The sequence below is a fragment of the Melanaphis sacchari genome, unplaced genomic scaffold, assembly GCF_002803265.2.
Source record: "Melanaphis sacchari strain LSU unplaced genomic scaffold, SCAv2.0 Contig0_pilon_pilon, whole genome shotgun sequence".
In the NCBI taxonomy this organism is placed as follows: Eukaryota; Metazoa; Arthropoda; class Insecta; order Hemiptera; family Aphididae; genus Melanaphis; species Melanaphis sacchari.
This window is the reverse complement of record NW_020270366.1, coordinates 6,455,456-6,479,154: the sequence shown is the minus strand read 5'-3', so window position 1 is coordinate 6,479,154 and position 23,699 is coordinate 6,455,456. Positions and strand designations below refer to the sequence as shown.

The window sequence follows — 23,699 nt, the reverse complement described above, 5'->3', positions numbered from 1 at the left end:
CTACTACTACTACTACTACTACTACTACTACTACTACTACTACTACTTCTACTACTACTACTATTACTACTACTACTACAGCTACAATTTACACTTTACAATCGTATTTTACAATTTATACTAAATCATGAAAAATGTTTTGTGTTTTCCGACAGTCCCGCCGATGCTGTGGATACCCCATCAGCTGGTCGGCGTGCCGCTGGGCTACAACGTGACGCTGGAGTGTTACACCGAGGCGCACCCCACGTCGCTGCACTACTGGACCCGGGACAGCGGGCAAATGTTGCACGACAGCAGCAAGTACAAGGCCGTGTCCATACAGGGCGTGCCGTCGTACAAAGTGCAAATGAAGCTGACCATCGTGGACGTGTCGCACACCGACTACGGCGTGTACAAGTGCGTGGCAAAAAACTCGCGAGGCGAGACCGACGGCACGATTCGGCTGTACAGTGAGTGGTTGCACTTGATTACTACGCACATCACCGCGTGCACTTCTATGCGTATAGACCTACGTGAAAAACGTTTTCCGCCGCTAATTTCCCGCCGCCCTATTGTAATATAGCCGTCCATCTCGACGTGTAGCTGTATATACTGCAGGCAGATTCGCAGACCGCTCATAGTTCTTACCTTTGATAATGCATCTGTTCCGATTTCGATTTTGAGATTTTTTAACACTATACGCGAGGACCGTATTTTCAAATTTTTGAGATGCTGCATGTATGAAATATTCCGTTACAGTAATTTCTTTTTCTAATACGACAACCCACCTTTTTTTACTGTAAATTATTTAGTGTACATAAATATATATATATATATATTTATTGTTGACAAACATACTAAAAATTAGAACGAGTAGATTTCAAGTTATTAAAATGTTTATCCTAATAAGATAGTAGTATTTAAAAAATGTTCAAAAAAAATTCTAAATATCTGCATGTGATAATGACTTTCGTAATGATTATACTTAGATCGTTTTTACAAATTATAAATGTTAATGTTGATTTTGATGCCTTAACATTTTCAGAAAAACTATTCGCTAAATAATTTACAGTAGAAAAGATAGGTTTTTATTTGTAAAACAGAAGCTTGTATCTACTCCTTGAGGAGGTAGTTTAAAAATCTTAAGAATTTTAAGATACGGGTTTTAAGTATATTTAAAATTTTCAAAAATTAGAATTTGAAAAACTAAATTATTAAATAAAATATAGCTGGCGAGCATGCTTAGTGAATTATCCTGTATTGCCACTGCATATAGTAAAATACTGTTTGAAAAATGTGTAGTTTTTACACGATATGTTATGTGGAAAAGTACGTGAATTGGAAATTCTTTCCAAAAACATCCTCACAAATATCTTATTCGCGCGACCTTATTGGACGATTATTTTTAGAATCTGATTTTATTGCATATTGTTTGAAGCACGTTCAATAAAAATGGTCACTTTTGAATTATATATATATAAAAAATAAAAAAAGAGGAGTACTACTCAAACTCGCCATATTTTTAAATTTATTTGTGTTTAACATATCGACAACTTTAAAAAATAGTCCAATAAACCCCATTATACTTTTTCAATAAAAAAAATACGTTTAACGTTATGTTTTTATTTCTCATATTGATATTTTTTTACCACAGTGTTAACATTTCCAATACAGATAATAATGCGAAAACCAATTAAATTATAACTAACATTATTCCTTTAAACATATTTTGGGTCTCAAAAACCTTCCTAAAATATTCCTATTAATAAGAAAGAAAACATATAAGTTTGGTTTAAAAGAAAAAAATATATTAACCATTATTAATAAATTCTTTTCGTGAAAACAGATTTTCAAACACATAATAAAGTTGATTGCATCAATAAGAGTATCTGACACTCTGACATAAAAAAATAATGTAATTTAGCTCATATATATTTTTTATATTAGGGATCTATAATTGATTTTAGATTTGTGTTTTCATTTAATATGGTCGTTTTCCGAGTAACTTTGCCCTTCATTTCTGCGATATCTATTGCCAAAGAGTTAACTGTGGTCTGTAATCCTGAACTTTTACATAAATTGCATTTTATTTTATATATATTTTTTTATCTTTAGGGTTATGAAAATTACAAATTAATAAAGAAAATGCGAAATGATTTCTTTATTGCTTCCATTTCAGAGTTTCACGCGCCAGTGTATTATACTGTTCTGCGTATAAAATTTATAATTACTTTAGAAATTCTCCGGATTTCATCTTTGTTTCGTTCGTTTCCGGTATTCGAGTTTTTAACCGTCATCTGTTTTATTTCTAAATCCTTCTTATTATTTTTTTAAAAAAATTTCCAAGATTATAATGTGAGGTTAGAATAATTACTTTATGATTCAAAGAATATAAAGTAAATATTTTGAACAGGAATTAATGTACCAAATACTAAAATATTTCATGAGAAACTTACAGTGTGCAGATTAAAAACGAAAATTATTCCGACTAATTTTTTTTGTGTATAAAAACCATATATGTACCCTTATGAGTATAATATTTTTTGAATTGATAAAATGTTTCAATCAATTTTCAAAGTTTTTTTTTCGTGTAATAAATATTTTATGATATTACACTTTAATTAAAAAAATGTACTCTTTTTCACATTTGAACGCGTGATAACTAAATATTTTAGTATTAAAAGCAAAACAGAAATATCATTCCCCATTCTGTTATATCATAAGTTATTTTTCAATGTAGAATTCTTCTTTTAAATATGTTTCATTATAGATTAAGCCTAACACTTTATCATTACATAATTATTTTTAGTTTATAAAAATACTTCGACACCACAGCTAGTAAAGTATTACATCCGAGTACTTAATGTGAGTGGGATCGAGTGTATGAATAGACGTCTAGTGTTCTTAGTTTATAATTCACTACTCCTTGTCTATTAATGCTTTTTTATGTGTACGTCAATTTATGTTTATAGAAAATACAAATTTATGATTTTATTACGTAAAACCTATTCTAATTTGCATGACAAGTGTTTTTTTTCTCAATATTTTCGCTTGAACTTAATTCACTTTGATTTTGAATATCGTAATACTTACATTTAAGTTTTTTACTTAAACAATATTTGTGTTACTATTCATTACTGTAATCTTTATAATGCAGTATAAAATAATTAAATATAATTTTGAAACTTTTATTAAAATATCTGTGAACATTTACTAAAATATATTTTCCTAAGAAATTGCTTTTAAACTAATTTATAAATTATAATCAAATAAATTTGAATGACAATTTCAATTCGATACCATTACCTTATTATTTTTTTTTCACTGAAATTTCATATAAAAAATACATCTTAATACTATTGTATTTATAATCATAATCATTATTTATAATATTAAAAAGATATTTTGATAACGTCCAGCTTTCATATACGAAAACTATTTTTGCAACAATCTGTCTGTAGATGAAAATTTGAACGAAGTTATTATGAAATAAATACGATTTTACCACGAATCGATATCGCTTTAGATATCGAGTGGCGTGTAACGGACACTTCCCGTGTTAATAATTAATTTCGTTCTGCGACGTCGTACACCGCACGTCCGTTGTCACACATATTGAACCACAGTCAAATCGTTTTCCGTATTTGCTACAGACCAATGTAAAATTATATACCTAGTGCCTACACATTAATATAATATAATAATACCTATATATGTATGTGAAAACAATCGTTGCGATCCAAAACAGACCGACGACCGCACAGACCGTGGCGTCTTACGCAATCGACGCCATCGGAATTCCGCGTTTGTGGTGCTACTATAATATCAGTTTATCTGTAATACGTGGACGTGTAATTATACACAAAATGTGTGCGTGCATAAGTATGTCGTATAACCGCATCGGCCGTGTTCGCGCTTTATTATACCCACATGCGGTGACAACGGGCAAAGGGTTTTAAATAATATTACTCTCGGAGAAAATGAATATTATCCAAGAGCGTAGTGGTGGCACCGTTCGTTCCCATGCCATCGTGTGTGAGCGTCGTACATTTGACGTATTTTAAACCACCAGTCTAGTCGGTAGTAGTACCTATACGTGTTTTATAATATATACAATATACATTTATGTATATCTACTGTGACCATAATATATATATATAATATATTATATTATATTATATGCATATCGTCGTGGAAAACGCGGCGGTCTTTGGATATACGTTGCGGTCCAAATTGTAATTAACATATGCTGCCCGCGGGCCGTACATGTGGCTGACCGCCGGTTGATATCCATCCGAAAACGGATGTTAAAATAATTAGTTTCCACGACCACCGGTAATGAGCAATTTCGCAAAAGGACTGCTGTCCTCCGGGCTCATCGGTCGTGACCGCGTTGTAAGGCTACCGCCAGTAATAGTTTCGACAAGAAATCGTTTTACATCGGTAAACGGGCGCCGCACAAACCGTATACACGCTATACATATTATTGTCCTACCACAAACCCGCCCATCTCGTTTAACCGTAAATTTTCCAACACGCTAAATGATGTAGTAGGCGACGGAATGGGAGTAGAAAATTATACAATACCGACCGTTTAAAAATAATTTTACCAACCGTTTGATGACGATGGTTGGAAAATAGTCTACGAAAGTCAGAAGTACATCAAAAAGGAAAAAGGAATTGGATTTTTTGTGACGATTATTTTCAGACATATAATTTTGTACAGAACAAAATAGTTAAAAATCCATAAAAATATAATGTCATCTCAAACAGTACCCTAAATATGGTATTATTTAATAGACTTACCAAATCGTTAAATTTTCAAATTCTACTTTTAATATTTCATAAATCTAAGAATAAACATTTGAGGTTTTTAGATTAGGTTAATTTGAAAAAAATACCTTAGGCTTGATACAGGACGACAAAAAGCAATATACCGATGGTAATACTTATTTATTACTAAAATAATATATCAACTGTTTCTACTTTAAATAATAAAAGTTTGATTTTTGTAGCCGCAAAAAAGCCAATGTTTTATTTTTAAGGCAATGCAATATGTTTTGAAATTTATAAATAAAACTCGAAGATTGTATAATAATATACAGCGATAACTTTCGATGATCATAAAATGATAATAATTTACTTGTATGATTTTTATTTTCACGAAATTCGAATAATATTTCTATACTTACTAAAGAATAAATAGTTTTATTTTTAAATAATATTTTATTGGTCACATAGTGTAATTATTTTTTATTAAAATTATTATAACAATTAAAACAACACATGAAATCGTTACATAAAATTAGCGACAAAATATGGATTTATAAAAATGTTTAATAACAAAGACTTTCCATTTATGATGTAAACAAGCTATGGATAAATCTGGGAACTGTAAAAGATCTTTTGTTTTAGGTAGGAGACAGATGAATAAGGCTCATAGGATATTGAACCTAACATATACTTATTATTTTTACTCTTCCGTGGAAGTGCTTGTTACTATTTATTTTAGTATTTTCTAAAGTAAGATAGTTATTGCAAATAAAAATATGTGTGCAATATTGAGAATAAGTCAAATACTACAATCACGTTATTATATCCATGAAAAGTAATAACATTATTTACTGAAAATTATACGATATTATAATTCGAGGTATGATAAAATAATGAATGAATGAATTTTATAAGGATATATAATACATATTACTATGTTTATCGTTTTAAAATTATTTTATACTGTTTTTGTATTTGTCAATTTTTTAATGAATAATATACATTACAACTTTTAAAACTTTCTACGTTAATAAGGTCAGAAGGTGTCACGAGAACAAAGTTGAACAATAATACATTTAAAATATGTTTTATATTTATATTTAATAATTTGTAAATTCACTTACTTTCAAAATTAAATGTGTGTTTGCTAATGTAGTTTAATATATATAAAAAAAAAAATTCAATCGCGAATTTTAATATTTGCATCGAATGTTACTGTATGTAGTATTTTTTACTAAAGAATTCTTTCAACATATTTTTCTAAATCCAAATAGATAGTATTTTGTATTTAAAACCGACCACTTTATTTGATTACGCAATGTAAGGCATAATAATGCGTAAGTATATACAACCCGATTTTTTTGTGGTAGACTCCATCAAGTAATTACTCCGAAATAAAAATCTCATCCATAAATTTAATATGCTGTGACATATCGTCTTTAATCATATATAACTTCTATGTATGTAAACTTTAACACAGACTGAAAGCATGTTTCGTTTAGATATTATCGTAACATATTATAATTATATTACAATGTGCATGAAAATAATAATAAAACAAACATTAAACGTTTCTAGCACTGTTATTCTTGTCTAACACTATATATTCTTGTCTATCTGTTGCAAAGCTTCACACCCACCCACTCTGGCACCAGAACTTCAGAGCACGGAGAATCCCTCCCCTTCTGGCATCCCAGCTTTAGGTAAGACGGATAATATCGTTTTACCCGCTTACATTATACGATATTAGATAACATATAATAAATAACATAAATTTATTGCAATGTATATTGTATATTGTTATAAACTAATAACTTTGATATATAATTACGTGTTTTCAATTGTATTGTATATTTATTTTTTTAAGTGCCAAATATTAATTTAAGAAACAATTAGGTTTATGTGCATTATAGAAAATGATTAGATTACATTATCTATTTGAGTAATAGAAGAGTAAAAAAAATCTACATATTTTATTCAACTAAAAATTTATATTTTAATTAAAAATAAACTTATTTAGTACCTATCATATCAAATCTTAAGACGACGAACTCTTTATCGTTTTTACTATTAAATTAAATTCCATTAATGTGATTTGGTGAAAAAATGTCTTCATTTTTCAATATGAGAATATTATTATTATTAATATAGAAGCTGCATATTTTATTGTAAGACATTTAGAAAATTTAAATTAAATCATTGAGACTTTTTATACCTCAACCCTCTATATTTTACTGACATACTTACGTTATTTATTTTTTATTCTAACTGATAAATACCTTAACAATGAAAATTGATTTTAAATTTAAAACTACACATAACACAATAATTATTTAAAATTGAACAAATATACATACTTAATTTGTTTGAAAATTATTAATAATATGATTTTAATAAATATATATTATGGAATTATATATACGTGTTTAAAATATGCTAAAAATATTCAGTCAATTTATTAATTATAAAATCTTCAAACTATATTAGTTGAAACATGTTATTTTTATATTCAAAATAAACATTTCCCTCTCTATAAATTATATCTTTTACTTTCATCAGTTAATAATTTGTAGGTATGTATTTGATTTTTAATCAAAACGACTTTTCAATTTATTTAAATGTCAAAAAATAAAAAAAAATAAATAAATAAAATGTTTACTGCTATTCAACAGGTTTCAATCAAGTGCAGGTAAAAAAATAAAGAAGGGTTAGAGAATACTATAATACGATACACCCCTCACCTATGAAGTTAGAATGGTAGTCGTTTTCGATGTCCTAATCCTGTTATAATTTTTTTATCTTGTGCTTTTTTTGTTTTTACCAGTTTTGCCTCAATAAAGTTTTAATATCAATGTTGTTTGTGTGTTTTTGAATGTTTCAGGTCCACAATGGACGACCGATAGGAGTAACGATTTAGAAAATGGTACGTCGAACAACACGAACGGAAAAGGAAGGAAAAAAGGTAATAATAAATGAAAGGACTCAGAGGAGTTCCAAAATCTGAGGGGGAGGAGGAGCGGAAATTCGAGGTGCACACACACACACACACACACACATTATACATAATATGCTGCATATACGTGGGACAACGTTTGCGATGTTTAGCCATACTATCGGTGGCGGTCGCACAGTTATATCGGCCGACGACGGTTCGCTTGCGGTACACACTCTTATGCTTACAAACACACACACACATATATATAATATATACACACACACAAACGATATTATATTATTATAATATATACGAGCAATATAAATACAATATATATGTGTATGTATATGTGTGTTACAAGGGACGCACGCCGACAGATGTTGCGTTCATTATAATAGCAGAGGGGGTGAGAAGGAGAACAACCCTTCGGGTAAACCTTCGACATTCGATTATGGAAACACAACCCCTCCAACTAACCTCTCCTATATACATATGTATACACATAATATATATACATACCTTCACCACTACCGTCCGCTCATTCCGTGACCGTCTTCTTGCCCTCACCCTCGAGGGACCGATCGTGAAGTTTTCAGCGGTGTCTGTATAGGCAGCGGATCGACATCATCGCGCGTCCGCTGAACCACGTGCGTTTAAACGCTTACTTTTATTGACCGCGGACCACGAGAAAATAATATATAAAATCGTTCTTTTTGAATCGGTCATGAAACTCGTCCGATGGGAAAAATTGAATGCCTCAGCACCACTATATAATATAAGGTGATAGGTATAATAATATATTATATTATAGTCAGGCCCAAAAGTACCTACAGTCGCGTTAACGTAACGACAGCTTTTTCGCATATAATAGTCTATTTATATGTAAATTATACATAAATAAGTGCACCTGAATATCCCGATAATGTGTATTTTTTTGTTTTCTTAGACGATGATTCTATTTTAAACGAGATCACTCGATCTGGACAGACATATAGCAAACCCAACAGGCCAGGCATTATCAAAAGTAAGTCGTTTTCTTGAACATTAAATACAAGCTGTCTATTGAATAATTTATAATAACGTGAGACGATTATATAATTATATATTGATGGAAACGCGTATAGGTAAGCATCAATAACTGTCGAAACACGCCAGTTGTATTTTTGTTTATCAAATGAGGGGCTTACAACCATGAACCAATAATTACTAAACACCTCTCACCCAACTCGAAAAGTTTTAATTTTATGAGTATTATTATTTTGTACTTATCATGAATGAAATGTTTTTATTTTAAAATTGCTTCTATTGTTGCCTTTTTTTAGAGTCAATCATTTTTAATAGTGAAAACATTTGAAATAACATTTTTATAAAAAATAACTTTGGATTGTAACTCGGCTTATTTAAAAAAAAAAAAAAAAAAATGTCACTGTATTAAAAAGGAATTCAATTCATAAAAAATTATTTTCACGAATTCATATCTTAGATTTTGAGCAAAGTGATGAATGTATTGATTTTACAACGATGAGCTTTTTCGTGTACGTAGATATACACAATAAATATTAAAAATAATGCTTTTATTTTAAGCTTTGAGGGTGATTTTGAGTAAAAAATGTGAGCTAGTTTGTACTTTAGTGACGTTAAAATTAAAAATTCCCAGTATTTATCAAAATACGAAATTCCATATTTAAACAATAAATAACGATATTCATTATTTTTTTGTAGTTCAAAAACATTTATTCAGGACACAAATATCTTATTAATGTTATTTTATTTTAAATACGCAATGATATTTTCAAATGCAATGTTTTCGCCAAAAATTAGTTCGACCTACTTGTATAACTAATAATAAAATAAATTACTTTACCTTATAGTAATATCAATAAAACTTTACATGATTCATATATAGTGAAATATTAACTATCAATTAACTATTTCTACTCAGAATCGTTTATCGTATATAATAGTTTATTATTGAATTCAAATTTTTATTTCATAAATTTCAGTAACCCAATCGACGCCTACTTTTGGTATACACTTGTCAACCTTTACTTTTTTTTTACTTTGATTAAAACGACATAATATGCTTGATTATTGCTAACTATAATTTATGTTTTTATTTTATTGTTATTTTAAAATAGATAATATCCGAAATAAATGGAAGACAATTTTATAAAACGTTGGTTTTTTAGCTTATTATGCGTAAGGCTTGATAAAAAATAAAAACTACCCTTTATACTTAAAACGAAATTATACTATGCCTACCTACCTACGTATCATATTATTTATAAATTATTAAAATATAAATAATATACCATTCTATATTTAATCATCATATGAAAATATGCAAAATCTTCGGTAAAAGGATAATTGTATCTTTGAGACGACATATCCCAAATTTCAATGGATAATTGTATTATTTTCTACGTTTTCTCATTGTACCTAAATTACGACAATTTTCATAATATGTATTAATATGCAAAATCAAAATGTAATCAATATTTTTTGCTTTTTGTTCATATACTGCAATGACAAAAATTTATGATTTATCCTGTGAATTCACTATATGTTTTTATAATATTTTGTATATTATGTGTATGAGTCTGTGAGTAAGTATAATACGGCTGTACATTAAATATAGTTTAAATATGAAATATCCACATTTAAATAACTATATTTTTTACCAACAATTATTTCAAATTATCTATATGTTTAACGTTCTGTTGTACGTATTTACAAAGCTTATAAATATTTTGATCGCAACAAAATTTAAATTACTTTAAATGTCTAATTTAAATATTCAATAAATATAATATATAAAAAGAAAACTACAAAATATCTACAAATCTTTAGTAGTTCTTAGATTGGTTAAATTTTTAAACGTAGGGCCTAAAAATCTAAGCATTTTCATGTTTTGACTAAATAGACAAAAAATTGCTTAATTAATTATAATTTGAATGAAATCCAAATACAAAACTTTGTATTTTTCAATTCTTTCCATTGTTAATAGCATATTAAAGTTAAATATTACATAGTTATTAAAATAAATTTCTTTTTTAACGCTTAGCGACAAATAAAATATCGAATTTATCTATAATTGTGTTTAATGAATCGGCTTTGTGGGTAGTTGTATTGTTTTTTTTTTTTTTTTTTTTTAATTTAATAAATTTAATTTTCTTTAATTTTTTACTATAATTTTTATTTTTAAATGTGGAATAAAATACTATTTTTAATTGCGTGAAAATTCAATTTCATTATTAAAAGTATGTTTTTACTTATAAACTTAAAAAAAATGTTAAGGGCATATTTCACCACATATACCAATGTTTTAAGCGCATAAATGCACGCATATTTCGATAATGTTTAGCGCATAAACTTCCGGGCCCTAGTTATACGCTTATATACCTTTATAAATTTAAAGTACAAAATAATTTATATTGTTTCATGTCATTTTTTACCCAAAACTGTTATGCATTATATATCACAAATCACTCGTATTGTTATGAAGTAATGAATTAATAAATATCACTGAGGCCCTCGTGGGACAAGATAATAAAATACAAATGTGAAATTTTAAAATAATATAATTAAGGATCATTTATTATAATTATTACAGCAAAATGCATTAATGAGATAAATGTAATTCATAGTTTTATGTCAGTATTTAATTTATGAACGATAACGTAAACAAAAAACAAACACCAGAAAAGTCACTCTGATGTGTAGCAGAAATTGAGTATACATTTTAATTTAATATTTCAATGATAAATCATGCATATATGAACAACGATTCTTAACGGAATATATAAACAACGATTCTTAACGGAATATATAAACAACGATTCTTAACGGAATATATTTTATAATAAATTTATATTTCTACTAGAAATATATTTTTCTATAAGTAGATAGGTGAGTTATTTTTGCTAACAATAAATGACTAGCTATTATTTATTATTATAAGGCAATACCGTTAGGTGCGTACCGCAAGTTCGTGGTATTTAAAAGTGTATTGCATATAGCATATAATAATGTACATAGAAGTGGAAAATATAAACAGGATAAAAGCGATATACTTATTTCTCTGATCAAAATCTAAAATATTTAATAGTAATAATAATACATAAATACTTTCAACTCTAATCTTAAACTAAAAAGCAAAAAATCTGTTTTGAAATATTAATTTGCTTAATATCCGCTAAAATGTCTCTCTGGGATAATTTGTGGGAATTATTTGAGTAGATTAGGGTTGCTAGGAGATTGATGATATTCCCCGTCTTGAAAAATTTAGCCAAAAACTCACAGATAATAGTATTTGATTTCTGTCAACTACGCAAACCTCCCAGCTTATTAGGTGACATATTGCATCTATCTACCATTCAAAATCATAATAATGTAAATGTCTGATCAAATCACTTAATATGCATTTTAAAATTAAATGTTTAAAACTCTCAATAGGTATGTTAAGTACATTTTTTTAGAACGAGAAACTTAAGTGATTAAAATTTAGTAAATAATAAAGTGTATAAATAACTAAATTCACTTTTTTAGCCAAACCCTCAGGTATATTCCTCTGGTATCATAAGTTATGAATTTTGGTATAAAAATTTCATAAGATTATATAACTAACCATTTTGTAATAAATTACAAAAACAACATATTTTTTTAGAACATAAAAGAATATTCAGATATGCCAATACTTAATTTTTGGTGGTGAGGTGACAGTATGTAGTACTTTTAAGTATGATTTTTGTGATTTGAAATATTCATAAAATTTGAGAATCCTAACAAAACTTATATCCCGTAAACCATTTCAATTTCGCTGGGTTCCAGGATAAAGTCACGTTACATTTTTTTTCAAATTTAAAATAAATATTAATATACTTTTAACTTAAACAATAAGCAAATTTATATATGATAGAAAAGAGAAGGTTCAAATAAAAATGGTTTACGGAGTTAAAGCAGTTCACTAAAAATACCTCAAAATGATTGAACTTATATTTTATATTTATTTTTTATTATGATATTATTATTTGATTATAATTTAGATTATGTTTCTAAGCCAGTTATAATTTATCATTTAGGCAATGAAGAACATATTTTTATATTTTACTATACACAATGATATTTTCAAAATATTTAAATTTTTGGCTATAATTCATTTCGTTCTTTTACGCTAAGTTGGTATTTATTCAAAAGTTAATAATAATAGTTAATAATAATAAATTACATAAATCCATATAACCATATTTGTATTAAACATTATAATAATCGATAATCTAATAAATGCAATGTTTCCGGAAAAAAATAATTCAACCTACTATATTACCACTTACCAATAGTCAAATAAATTAGTAAAATAATAACAACTTAAATATAAAGTCGACTCTCAATAATTCGAAGTTAGTGGGAGTTATGAAAAACTTCGTATTACTGAATTTTTGAATACGAAGAAAATCAAAATATCAAGAGCATAAAAAAATTTTGAATTATCGAGTTATAAAAAATGAAGATCTAAATTATGGATGCATATATAATGTATATATTATATATATAATTATAATATTATTATTAATATTTACATAATATAATGTATACATACTATACATATGTAATTTTCAATTATTATAATTTTTATTGTTTATTCTTTTTGCTGTTTTAGAATAAATTTAACTTAGTAAATACTATTTTTGAGAGTAAATAACACTTTAAAAATTCAATATTGCTTTATTCTTATAAGTTATAAAAAATCATCGTTATTACATTACCTTATAATATGATAACAAAATCATGTGAAAATGTTCGTACATAAATTCAGAATTTAGAGTGCTAAGATAATGGTGAGAGGGTATTAAACATATCTTCAATAGTCTTAATACTAGTTGCTTCTGATAATACTAAAATTTATTTTAAAGATTTTATTCTATGAATAAATATATTTAGTTAACTTAACTAATAGAACTAAAAGTCAGTTAACAGTACATAATGGAGCATTATATAATTGTAGAATTTAAAGTAATATTGTATCATGTTATACAACTTAACATATTTATATTTATTTTAATATATAATGTATTATGTTACTATTAAGTATTTGGTAACAAAAAAAATATATTGAGGTAAAAATAGAAACTGTTTTTAATACTAAGATTCAACTTGAAAGTTATTTTATATCAAAGAAAAAAGAACATACCTATTTTGAGAATTTATACGTTTATAAATGTTTTTAATTCAATAAAATGACCTTCCAAGTAACTTAAATATATTTTTTTAATATTGGATAACCTTTTTTAATATTGCATACATACCATATTTTAGTTTATAATACTTAAGAGAATTTACAATGATGTAGGATTTTTAATTTGTTTTTAACAAATAACAATTTATTTATTAGAAAATTGAAAAATAATTAATTAAATAAACTACATGTTTTTAATATTATAAGTAGATTATTATGCTTTGAGAAGTACCTAATTAACAGCTTTGTTATGTTTTGAGCTATTATGTATCACTTAATAACATAAGGGAATTCGTAGCGATCCAAAAGCATGGTTACACAGAAATATACGCTTAAATATTATATGTACTACAATACAAATAAAATACTTTTTTTCGGTTTGTACTACTAATACTACAAAAAAAGCTTGTATAATATAAATGTATATCATATTGTATTTTACTAAGAAAAATATATTTTTAATTTTTCAATAATTTTTAAAAATCAAAACGATAATTGTGAAAAAAAAATTGTAGTTCCTGCTTCGATTTATATTAAAATTATTTTTTAGTTTATAAGATAATAATAGTACCTAAAAACTTGAAATTTTCATAAATAGTTAATTTTAATATTTCATAGACCATAATATTATACATTAATACGTACATGGTATAGTTTTAAATTATTAGGACCTATTAGATTATGTATCTAAAAATGACAAAAAATGATGATTAAATATCAAGAACCTATAGTAATGTTGTATAAATTGAGCTAAAAATTATTCAATACCTATATCACGTATAAAATAATATGTTAAGTTACCATAATAATATTTCATGTTGCAATTATTTATTATTGTTCAAAATATGTTTAAAACTAATTTTTTTAAATTTAATTTGTACAATACAGTGTTAATTAATGTTGTGCTTAAAATAAATTGTATGATTTATCATAATTTATTTCAATGATTTAATCTGATATGTATAAACACATACTAAAAATTAAAATCTGCTTACAAATTACTTCATATAAATTTTAAACTTTACGGTGCAAAATAAGTTATGTATCTATGTAATTATATAAAAGACATTTATTACACAATTTTTTATTCAAATAAAATTAATAAAATACAAGTAGGTCAAGATACTACACGATATTGATTTATTTATGTTTTATTTTTTATGGAAAATTAATTAGAGCAATTCAATTTATATTTTATTTAAGAATTCTACTGTAAATTAAATTACGTACACTATTTAATATATTAATAAAAAAAAAAAAAAATGTTTTTATAATGTCAATACAGTTCTATTCATGTGTCTGAAATATCATTTAAATTAACAGTTTAATAAATAATTATAACTTAGTTGGTCTAAGAAAGTATTAATGGAGAATTCAGGATATTATTTTTCTGATAAATGAAGAACAATATTGTTCTTAGTTTTATGTTCTAAATGAATTACATAACTATATTATGAATATTCAAATAAAATAAAACTCAAGCGGAAAACAATTTTCGTTAACCTGTTGAATGTACAGCGTCATCGCGACTCTAATAATTCAAAGAAAAAAATATGCATTGTTTATACTTATATACATGTATGTACATACAATAGCTAATGATCATCGCAATTTCTTACCTGTCGACGAAAATTTTTTCAAAAACTAAAAAAAAAATAATTATTAATTTTTGTATTTAAAATATAAATCCGAAAAGATTACGCCGGGTAATATGTTGTTTAGTTTGTAAAAATTCCGTCAAAATTCATACGGCTAATAAAGCACTGGCGGGAGTGTAAAATGCGAGGGGATGTCCTCTAGAAAACGAATTACATCCGCTGAGACGCGCGCCCAAATTCGTATCAATTTTGCCCGCAAGTCAACCACGGACTACCAGTTTCCAGTCACGCGTATATCCGATATAATGGATCACTACGCACACCCCGTGATATGTATGTATAGAGGTATAAAACAAAATGTCGACGGGTTTCGACCCTCGTAGAACATGCGTTAATCTGTTGCAAAAAGCTTACGCCGCATCGTCACTTGTCAGGTGTGGTGGCGCGTTGTCGTTAGAGTGTATCGAGGTGGAAATAAATCTGCGTAGGTAGGTTTGCAGTCATAATTTTTAACGCTATAAACACGCGTTTTGTGTGTATGTCTAAAAATTTACAACCCCCTTCCAAAATTTTACAAAAAAAAAGAATGAAATCATTATAATTTATAATATCAACATTTCCTTTGAATCGAACGATTTATATTACGTTTGTAATATCGGTGAACCTATTTTTCCGTATCAATATTAACGATTTCACTTTTAAAATTTACGGGTTAGTTAAAGACTTAAATAAGTGTATTAACTACACATAACTTATCCAAGTTTTTCTTGAATTTTAAATTTATATCAAACATATAGCGTTTTTAGTCCAATTTTTAACCACATTTTAAACGTAAAGTTGGCCTGAAAACAATGCAATATTATTCCTCTATCTTACAAATATTTGCAACATGCATTTTGAAATTATTAATAAATATTTTAATCATATATTTATATAATATAAAATGTTATCAAAATAAATCAGATGTAAATCCAAAATAAATTTGTTCAGTTTTCAAATAATGCTTTTTTTACCAATTACTATAAAGATTAAAAATTTAGTTTGTAAAAGTTCATCACAATTAAATAGTAACTGCCTTATTATAGTTATGTTAGTTTATTTCTTTCTACTTTCAAGATTTAAAAATGTAGATGTATTTATTAAATGTGAGTACATGAAGCCTAATTAAAATAAAAGAGTTGGATTAAATAATATATATTATGAACAACTGAAATAACGGCACACAATTAATTTTAATAACAATCATATGAAGTTTAAAGTTAATTTATTTAAAACTTACAAAAATATACATCGAAATAATATAACATACAATTTCTCCCCTTATAAATACCATTAATTTGCGCCTCGTATGTTTATTAACAATTTATGTTCTGGTGTAAAAAAATATTCAGCTATAATTATTTTAATTAAGAGGAATCATGTTAAATCGTATCAATACGCTGTACCGTGAGACAATTCATCAAAAAAATAAAACTTTGCAAGTTTTGGCGTATGTATATTATACTTTATTTTTAGAATGTGGTTAAGGACACCGGTCGCATATGATCCTAAATGAAGAACGCATTGAATTATATATTTTCTGTCAGGATAAAGGGTTTGATTACGTCGTAGTTACTACGAACTGGATCCAACTGATTTGAAAGGCAAGAAATCTAGGGGACTAACTATTGTAAATTTTCTCTCAAACAAATCAATCGCATAGTCGCGCCGACGAGACTAATCTTGAAAAGGAAATCTCGGCAATAATATTGTTCAGCGAAAGATCTTACCGAGAAATATCAAGTATTATGCTAATACGATAAAATAATATATGCCAGAAGGTATTCTATACAGACGTTGTAATTTATAATAATATAATAATTGTCGAATCTGGCATAATGACGGATAATGAACTAGCCCATCGATCACTGTAAAATGTCGCGCATTATACTATTAGTATTATAAATAATATTTATTTAAAATTAAAAATTTCTTAAAAAAAAAGTAAAGTCTGTAACTTCTTGTTGATCTAATACATATATTATGTCGTCTGGATGGATGTAAATATAATAACGTCATTAAACGCTCAAAATCAGATCACGTCAAGTAAACTGAAACTAAAAACGTACGTTTGAATTGACACGGTATGCAAAATAAATACTGTTTAAATCTGCATTAATAATAATCCGTAACGTGTTGATTTTGAAAATATCGGTTTATAATCTGATAGAATCAATAAAACTGCCGTGTAATAGTATCTAATATATACTATGTAAACGCGTTGAAATAACATTTTCTCTATGAAACATTTCATTCATCTATTCCATTCATTTGCTTATCATAAACCAACATGCAAACATATTATGCTTCACTATGAGGTAGATGTGATGTTTAAAGTACATATATAGGTGCGTAAATATATACACGTGTTTCATGTAATATAGAATATAAATAAATTGTTATTATTTAAACCCTTCATATGGCCGTAGAATAATATTCGATCATTCTCAATAAAATAGATAACAAAAACGTTTTGCATTTTCCTTTCAATATATACCTATATAATATTAAATTATATATTATGTATACCTACTATTTATAATGTGCATACCATTATAATGATTAATAAATATTTATCTCATATAATATCATTATAAAGTAATATGTTCATTCATACACGGCGTCTAGGGATTAATCAAAAATTATACATATATATATATATATTTATATATGTGTACCACATATACACAATAATTTATAATTCCAATCAAAACATTAAGCTTAATCCGTAATAACAATGGTTACGAAAGACTCTAGCTATACTAGTCTAACTTTCCACTCTGATTTTCCAATCCCCAGTATCAAACAAACAGCCATCTATTACTCTACCCGTTGACTCTATTCAAATCCACTGCAATCCCTTTATTGTAAAATCCACTGAAAGTCTTCTGGAAACTTCTATAGACGTCTTAAGACAAATACAAATAAAAACATATAATATTTAGCCATAAAGCCATTATTAATGAGATATTTGCAACGATTAACTAAGTAAACAACTTGCACTTATTTTAAACTATATAATGTTATGGTTTATTTTCATGAGATAAACCAATTTTACTTTTAAATATTTGTCAAAAAATACATAATAATTTTAAAATGTATTATACAGCACATCCATAAGCACTTGTGATAAAATCAAATGCATGATGCTCTTTCATTTACATGAATACTTACATAACTCTATACTTTGATATGAGATAGATTTTGAGTATACTTCATTATTGAGTACTATAGAGTCTATAGTATAGACCACTGCAATATGTTAATTTTTAATTCAATAATAAATCATTGCATATATTTTGTAATTTGTAAACAAAAGTAACATTACCAAATGAAAGAGTCGGAGTTTCATCTTCCATGTTGTTAGATACTTTATCATTTTAATATTATATTTAATTATTATTTATATGATGTTTAAAATTTCCACTCAATGAGTTGAACAAATTTTTGGCAAGAACATCTCACACAACTTATAAGTCAATATCAAAGTAACGTAAAATTATGTTATTGTGGTATAAAATTAACTAAAATGTATTATTTTAAATCTTTTGAAATTTTCATTATGCGTAGACAATTATGAGTTAAGTATTAAACTAATATCAGATGTTTGCAAGTTAGATTTATTAGATTTTACAGGTTAGTTTTCTTTTTTTTTAATAATAAAAAAAAAATAAGTAAAATTGTTAATTTATGTTTGAATATCTCATTTGTACAGATTTGAATTTCAAAAGATTAATAATAAAAAAAAAAAATGATTTCTATATACTTTTTATACATTTTAACTAAAAACAACTTTGTATACAAACTTTTTAACCAAGAAACAGATATAAAACAAAACCTCAAAAAAATCAATTAAAAAATTACTGAAATAATATTTGGAAAATTATACCCTATATAAAAAATATTAATACACACATTATTTGGAGATGATTTCGAGTTTCCGTAATAATACATTTCTAAATTCTAACAAAATAAACTAAATGTATTGAAAACTGGCATTGTATAAATATTTATATCGTTCCATTTTTTTTGGCAGTTTATTTTTAATTATTAAGAACATCTCTTCGAATTTTATATTTTCATTTAAGTATAAACTAAATCAAGTAGATGGTTCTTATTAAAAAAAGCTCATGTCAAAAATTGCTATTTCCAGGAGACACATTAAACCTTTTAATTTTTTGCCTTTTAATATATTTAAATTTTGTATTCATAATTGTGTTTAGTACATTTATTATTATTTTATTTAATATATTTCGTTATTTATTTATTTTTATGAGTAAATATTTTCTATCGCATATACTTAATGTGACTTAAACCTATTGCATATGCTTAGGACTTATGCAAAAAGTGTGAAACATAATATTATTTAAACAACTTATGTATTTCTTTAAAAACCATACATATAAGCATACCTATTATTTTTATTGATTTCATTTATATTATGTAAAATTAAAAATTAATAACACACTATTTAATTAAAAAAATCTTGAACTAAATAAATAATTTTATGAATTAAAAATATATTTAGTTAAATTAGCTTCATAAATATATGAACAGCTTTATATTATCAAACAAAACAATTACGAACCTACCTACTTTGGCAAAAATATATACATTTTAAAAATTAATAGCTGTAGACTGTAAGTATCCTTTTAATTGAAATATAACTGCAGAATAACAAGTCATATTAATATAAAAAAAAATAACATTAACAACACTAATATAATTTTCTTTAAATATTTAAGTATAAAATATGTATTAAATGAATCCAAAAAATAAAAAAATGTAGCAATGAAATAAAATGTATGCAATATTCATTCGTAAGTTTAAAAATAAAAATTAACCTATATTCATTTTGAATACTTTAATAACTGTTTTTTATGTTATTCAAAACTATTGTTAACCATAAAAATTGAAAGATTTAGAAACAAATCACAGTCAATTAAATTGCCATTTTGTTATGAACACAAACCAAATAAAAATAAAACTTCATAGTTTTACCTGTCAAAAAATGTTACGATTAAATTTATTACATGTATGTATCTACTTCACGTCATTCACGTTGCACATCTATCAATTTTACCAACAAAAATAAGACCATTTATGGTCAGTTTGAAAAAAAATAGTAATAATAATAATAATAATAATAATATAGTTTCCAAATAATATAATCTTTGAGTGGACACTTTGACACATTGATATATACGCCAAACTGACCCAGAACTTTGTACTTCGAAGAGTTTATAAACCTTCTAAATCCGTCCGACATTTTCGTATAATAGTCTCTTGACGAGATTTATAAAGTGAAACACTTCATAAAAAGTTGAACTCCTTAAAAAAGTTTGCAACGTGTTATCGGACTTTTATTCGTTTATTATTATTTCGACTAACCAGCTTAAGAAAATAATCACATTTCCACCGTTGAAGTATAACTAGTTAATTATATCATCTTATGATTGGTTCTGCACGTGTATTGATAAACATAATACACGTCATAATATCTACATAATATTACTACACGTGTTATTATTATTGTTGTTGTTTATTATTCTTAGTCTATTAAGTATTACTTGAATTATTTCCTAACGTTTGGGTGATAAAACGGTTAGTCACATAAGGATAAAAGAATCATTATTATTATTATTATTATTATTATTATTACACTGCTGTACTAAATATCTATCGTCATTGTCGTCAAACAAACACTTTAACTACTAAACAATATATTTGAAAACATGAATTAATTTTAAATACTTTACAGTTTTACAGGATACGATTTAACAAAGACCACGCGACACCACAATATATAATTAATATTATGTTATGTAAACGTTTATCTTTCGAAATATATGTTTGATCACAACACTGCAGTTTGTTAAACCTAACACACACATATACGCATGTAATATAATATTATTATGTCATCGTCATTATAAATGTTTTGTTCTCGTTATTCGAATATATTCATTAAAAACAGTAAAAAAATATTTACGAATATAAATATAATTTCTCTGTCATTTATATAGCAAAAATAAATACTACGAATATTATATTATTATGTGTATATTATAAATATATATAGGTATATATTATACATGTGTGTTTTATAAAAAAATATATTATACAAATCACATTACGCAAATACGTTTGTTCCGCATCGACGACGATAAAATAACAATATGATCTTTAATAACGAATACTACCACAATGTAATATTATATTTTAAACATTCAAAAATCTTTATGTGTTTATATATTATTTGTTTGCCTTATACTTGGCCACAAGGAATATGACGGTTTTTGTAATCGTCGCGGAATAAATCGATATCGTGTCATATCTCTGTGCTGTGGATTGTATAATAAATATTTATATTTATATATAATACCGAAAATATAATAATACTGAAGGAAACGTGATCGGAGTGCTAATTCGTTATGGTGATATTTTTATTTTCAGATTCAACGCCAAGACTGACTCCGACCATGACTATGGTGGTTTTGACGGCCGCTGTCCGACTGTTGTCCAAACGACAAGAAGGATTGATATAAATGGTATTCATTTTGAAATACCAAAATAATTAACGTAAAAAAAAAAATTAAATTATCCAAATATATAACAAACAATATAAATAATAAGCTCAACTTCCTCGCCCACTTAATCCTTATCCAACACGTATTATGATTATTATAATATATAACATGTAATACGTCCCCCGCGTGGATAACCCTTCACACTCATTCCAAACTGTTTACCAGCCACCACTATACATCCAGAATCATGGAGTAAGCAAGGATTATCCTTATATTATCCTTTTCTTCATCATAACCTGAGACGAACTTTACCTTATGAGGATTAACGCCAATCACCATCTGCAGTTATAGCCCTCGAGCACCTATCCATAAAATGCATCTGCAGTCACCCATCACGGAATCACAGATCATGTATTTTTACATAAATATTGCTATTATTATTATTATTATTATTATAACTATTATATGATCATCACAATGTTATATATCTGGTGATTTGTAAGCCATGTGCACGTAGGTCCACCGGTGCAATGAAATTGATTGAACCGACTATGCAGCAACACCGTTGTCATGCTATACTATGATAATATAGTGCCTCACACGCGACCTTTAATTTTTATGTATGTAGAAAATTAAAAGAAAAATAGACAGTGAAAAAGAGTGAGAGAGGGGCGTATGAAAAATGTGAGAAATTATATTGAAAATAATATATCTGAAATAGATGTATGTACGATAGTTGATTTAGAAGATTTTTGTTGTTTTGTATATATGCGTTTAATTTAACGAGACGACACGCTAAATAAATAAAAATAAAAAAAATAATATTTTCAATGAATCTGATATGTTATTATATTATATTTATCCTTAAAAATGTCAAGAGTTATAATTTGTATTTTTTTTTTTATGTAATCTATATAGTATATTATAGTATCTTGAATATACCTTGAGAAAGTTTTTCTCAGTATAATTATCTTTATCAAAATAATTATTGTTCCCATTTTTATTTGTTTTTAGTCTTTTCCTGTTTTTGTTAAGTTTTTTTATATTATTGTAAAATTTACTATGAATATTACTATTATTAAAAAATGTGTTGATTATTTTATAATTCGTTTCTCCTTCATAGTTCTTTATAATCAAAGTACAATTTACAGTTATTTAATATGAAACATTATGGTATTTATTATATTTTAGATTCAAATATTTTACTTAAATATTAAAACATATTCGGGTACAATAAATAATAAGTATTTAAACTTTTCACGGATAAAAAATGTTTACAAATAGAATCAAAGTAATTCAAATTTTAATTAAATCTCTATAACTTTAATCCATAACAGATAAATTACCATTAGTGTTTTTTTCAATTATCAAATTATAGCTCAATATCTCAAATCAAAAATAAATACGAAAGGATAACATATAAATGTTGTTATTCAAAACTACCTATTATTGTTCTGTTATTGAAATATTTCAATTTATAGGTCAAACTGAGAGAAACTCCAATGTTTTGTTTTGTTGTTTTTGTTGGAGAAGTTTATTTGCTATTTTTGAAATTAAATTAGTAAGTTTGATATTACCATATTGGTTACATAAATAAATATTTTTAAATT

The 23,699-nt window shown here is 26.1% G+C and overlaps 1 protein-coding gene across 2 annotated transcripts in view; it reads left to right on the top strand.

Moving 5' to 3' along the window:
• Positions 1-22,961, top strand: part of LOC112598052 (neurotrimin-like) — an 87,217-nt gene extending 64,256 nt beyond the window's left edge. Inside the window, exons 6-10 of one of the 2 annotated variants that reach the window (XM_025344381.1) lie at positions 156-449; positions 6,381-6,455; positions 7,634-7,714; positions 8,634-8,711; positions 22,016-22,960. In XM_025344381.1, coding sequence (XP_025200166.1) covers positions 156-449; positions 6,381-6,455; positions 7,634-7,714; positions 8,634-8,711; positions 22,016-22,107 — 620 coding nt within the window. In that variant the 3' untranslated portion in view covers positions 22,108-22,960. Of the gene's footprint in view, positions 1-155; positions 450-6,380; positions 6,456-7,633; positions 7,715-8,633; positions 8,712-22,015 lie in introns of both variants that reach the window. The other variant, XM_025344389.1, reaches the window with a different exon arrangement.
• The last annotated feature ends 738 nt before the right edge of the window (positions 22,962-23,699 follow it).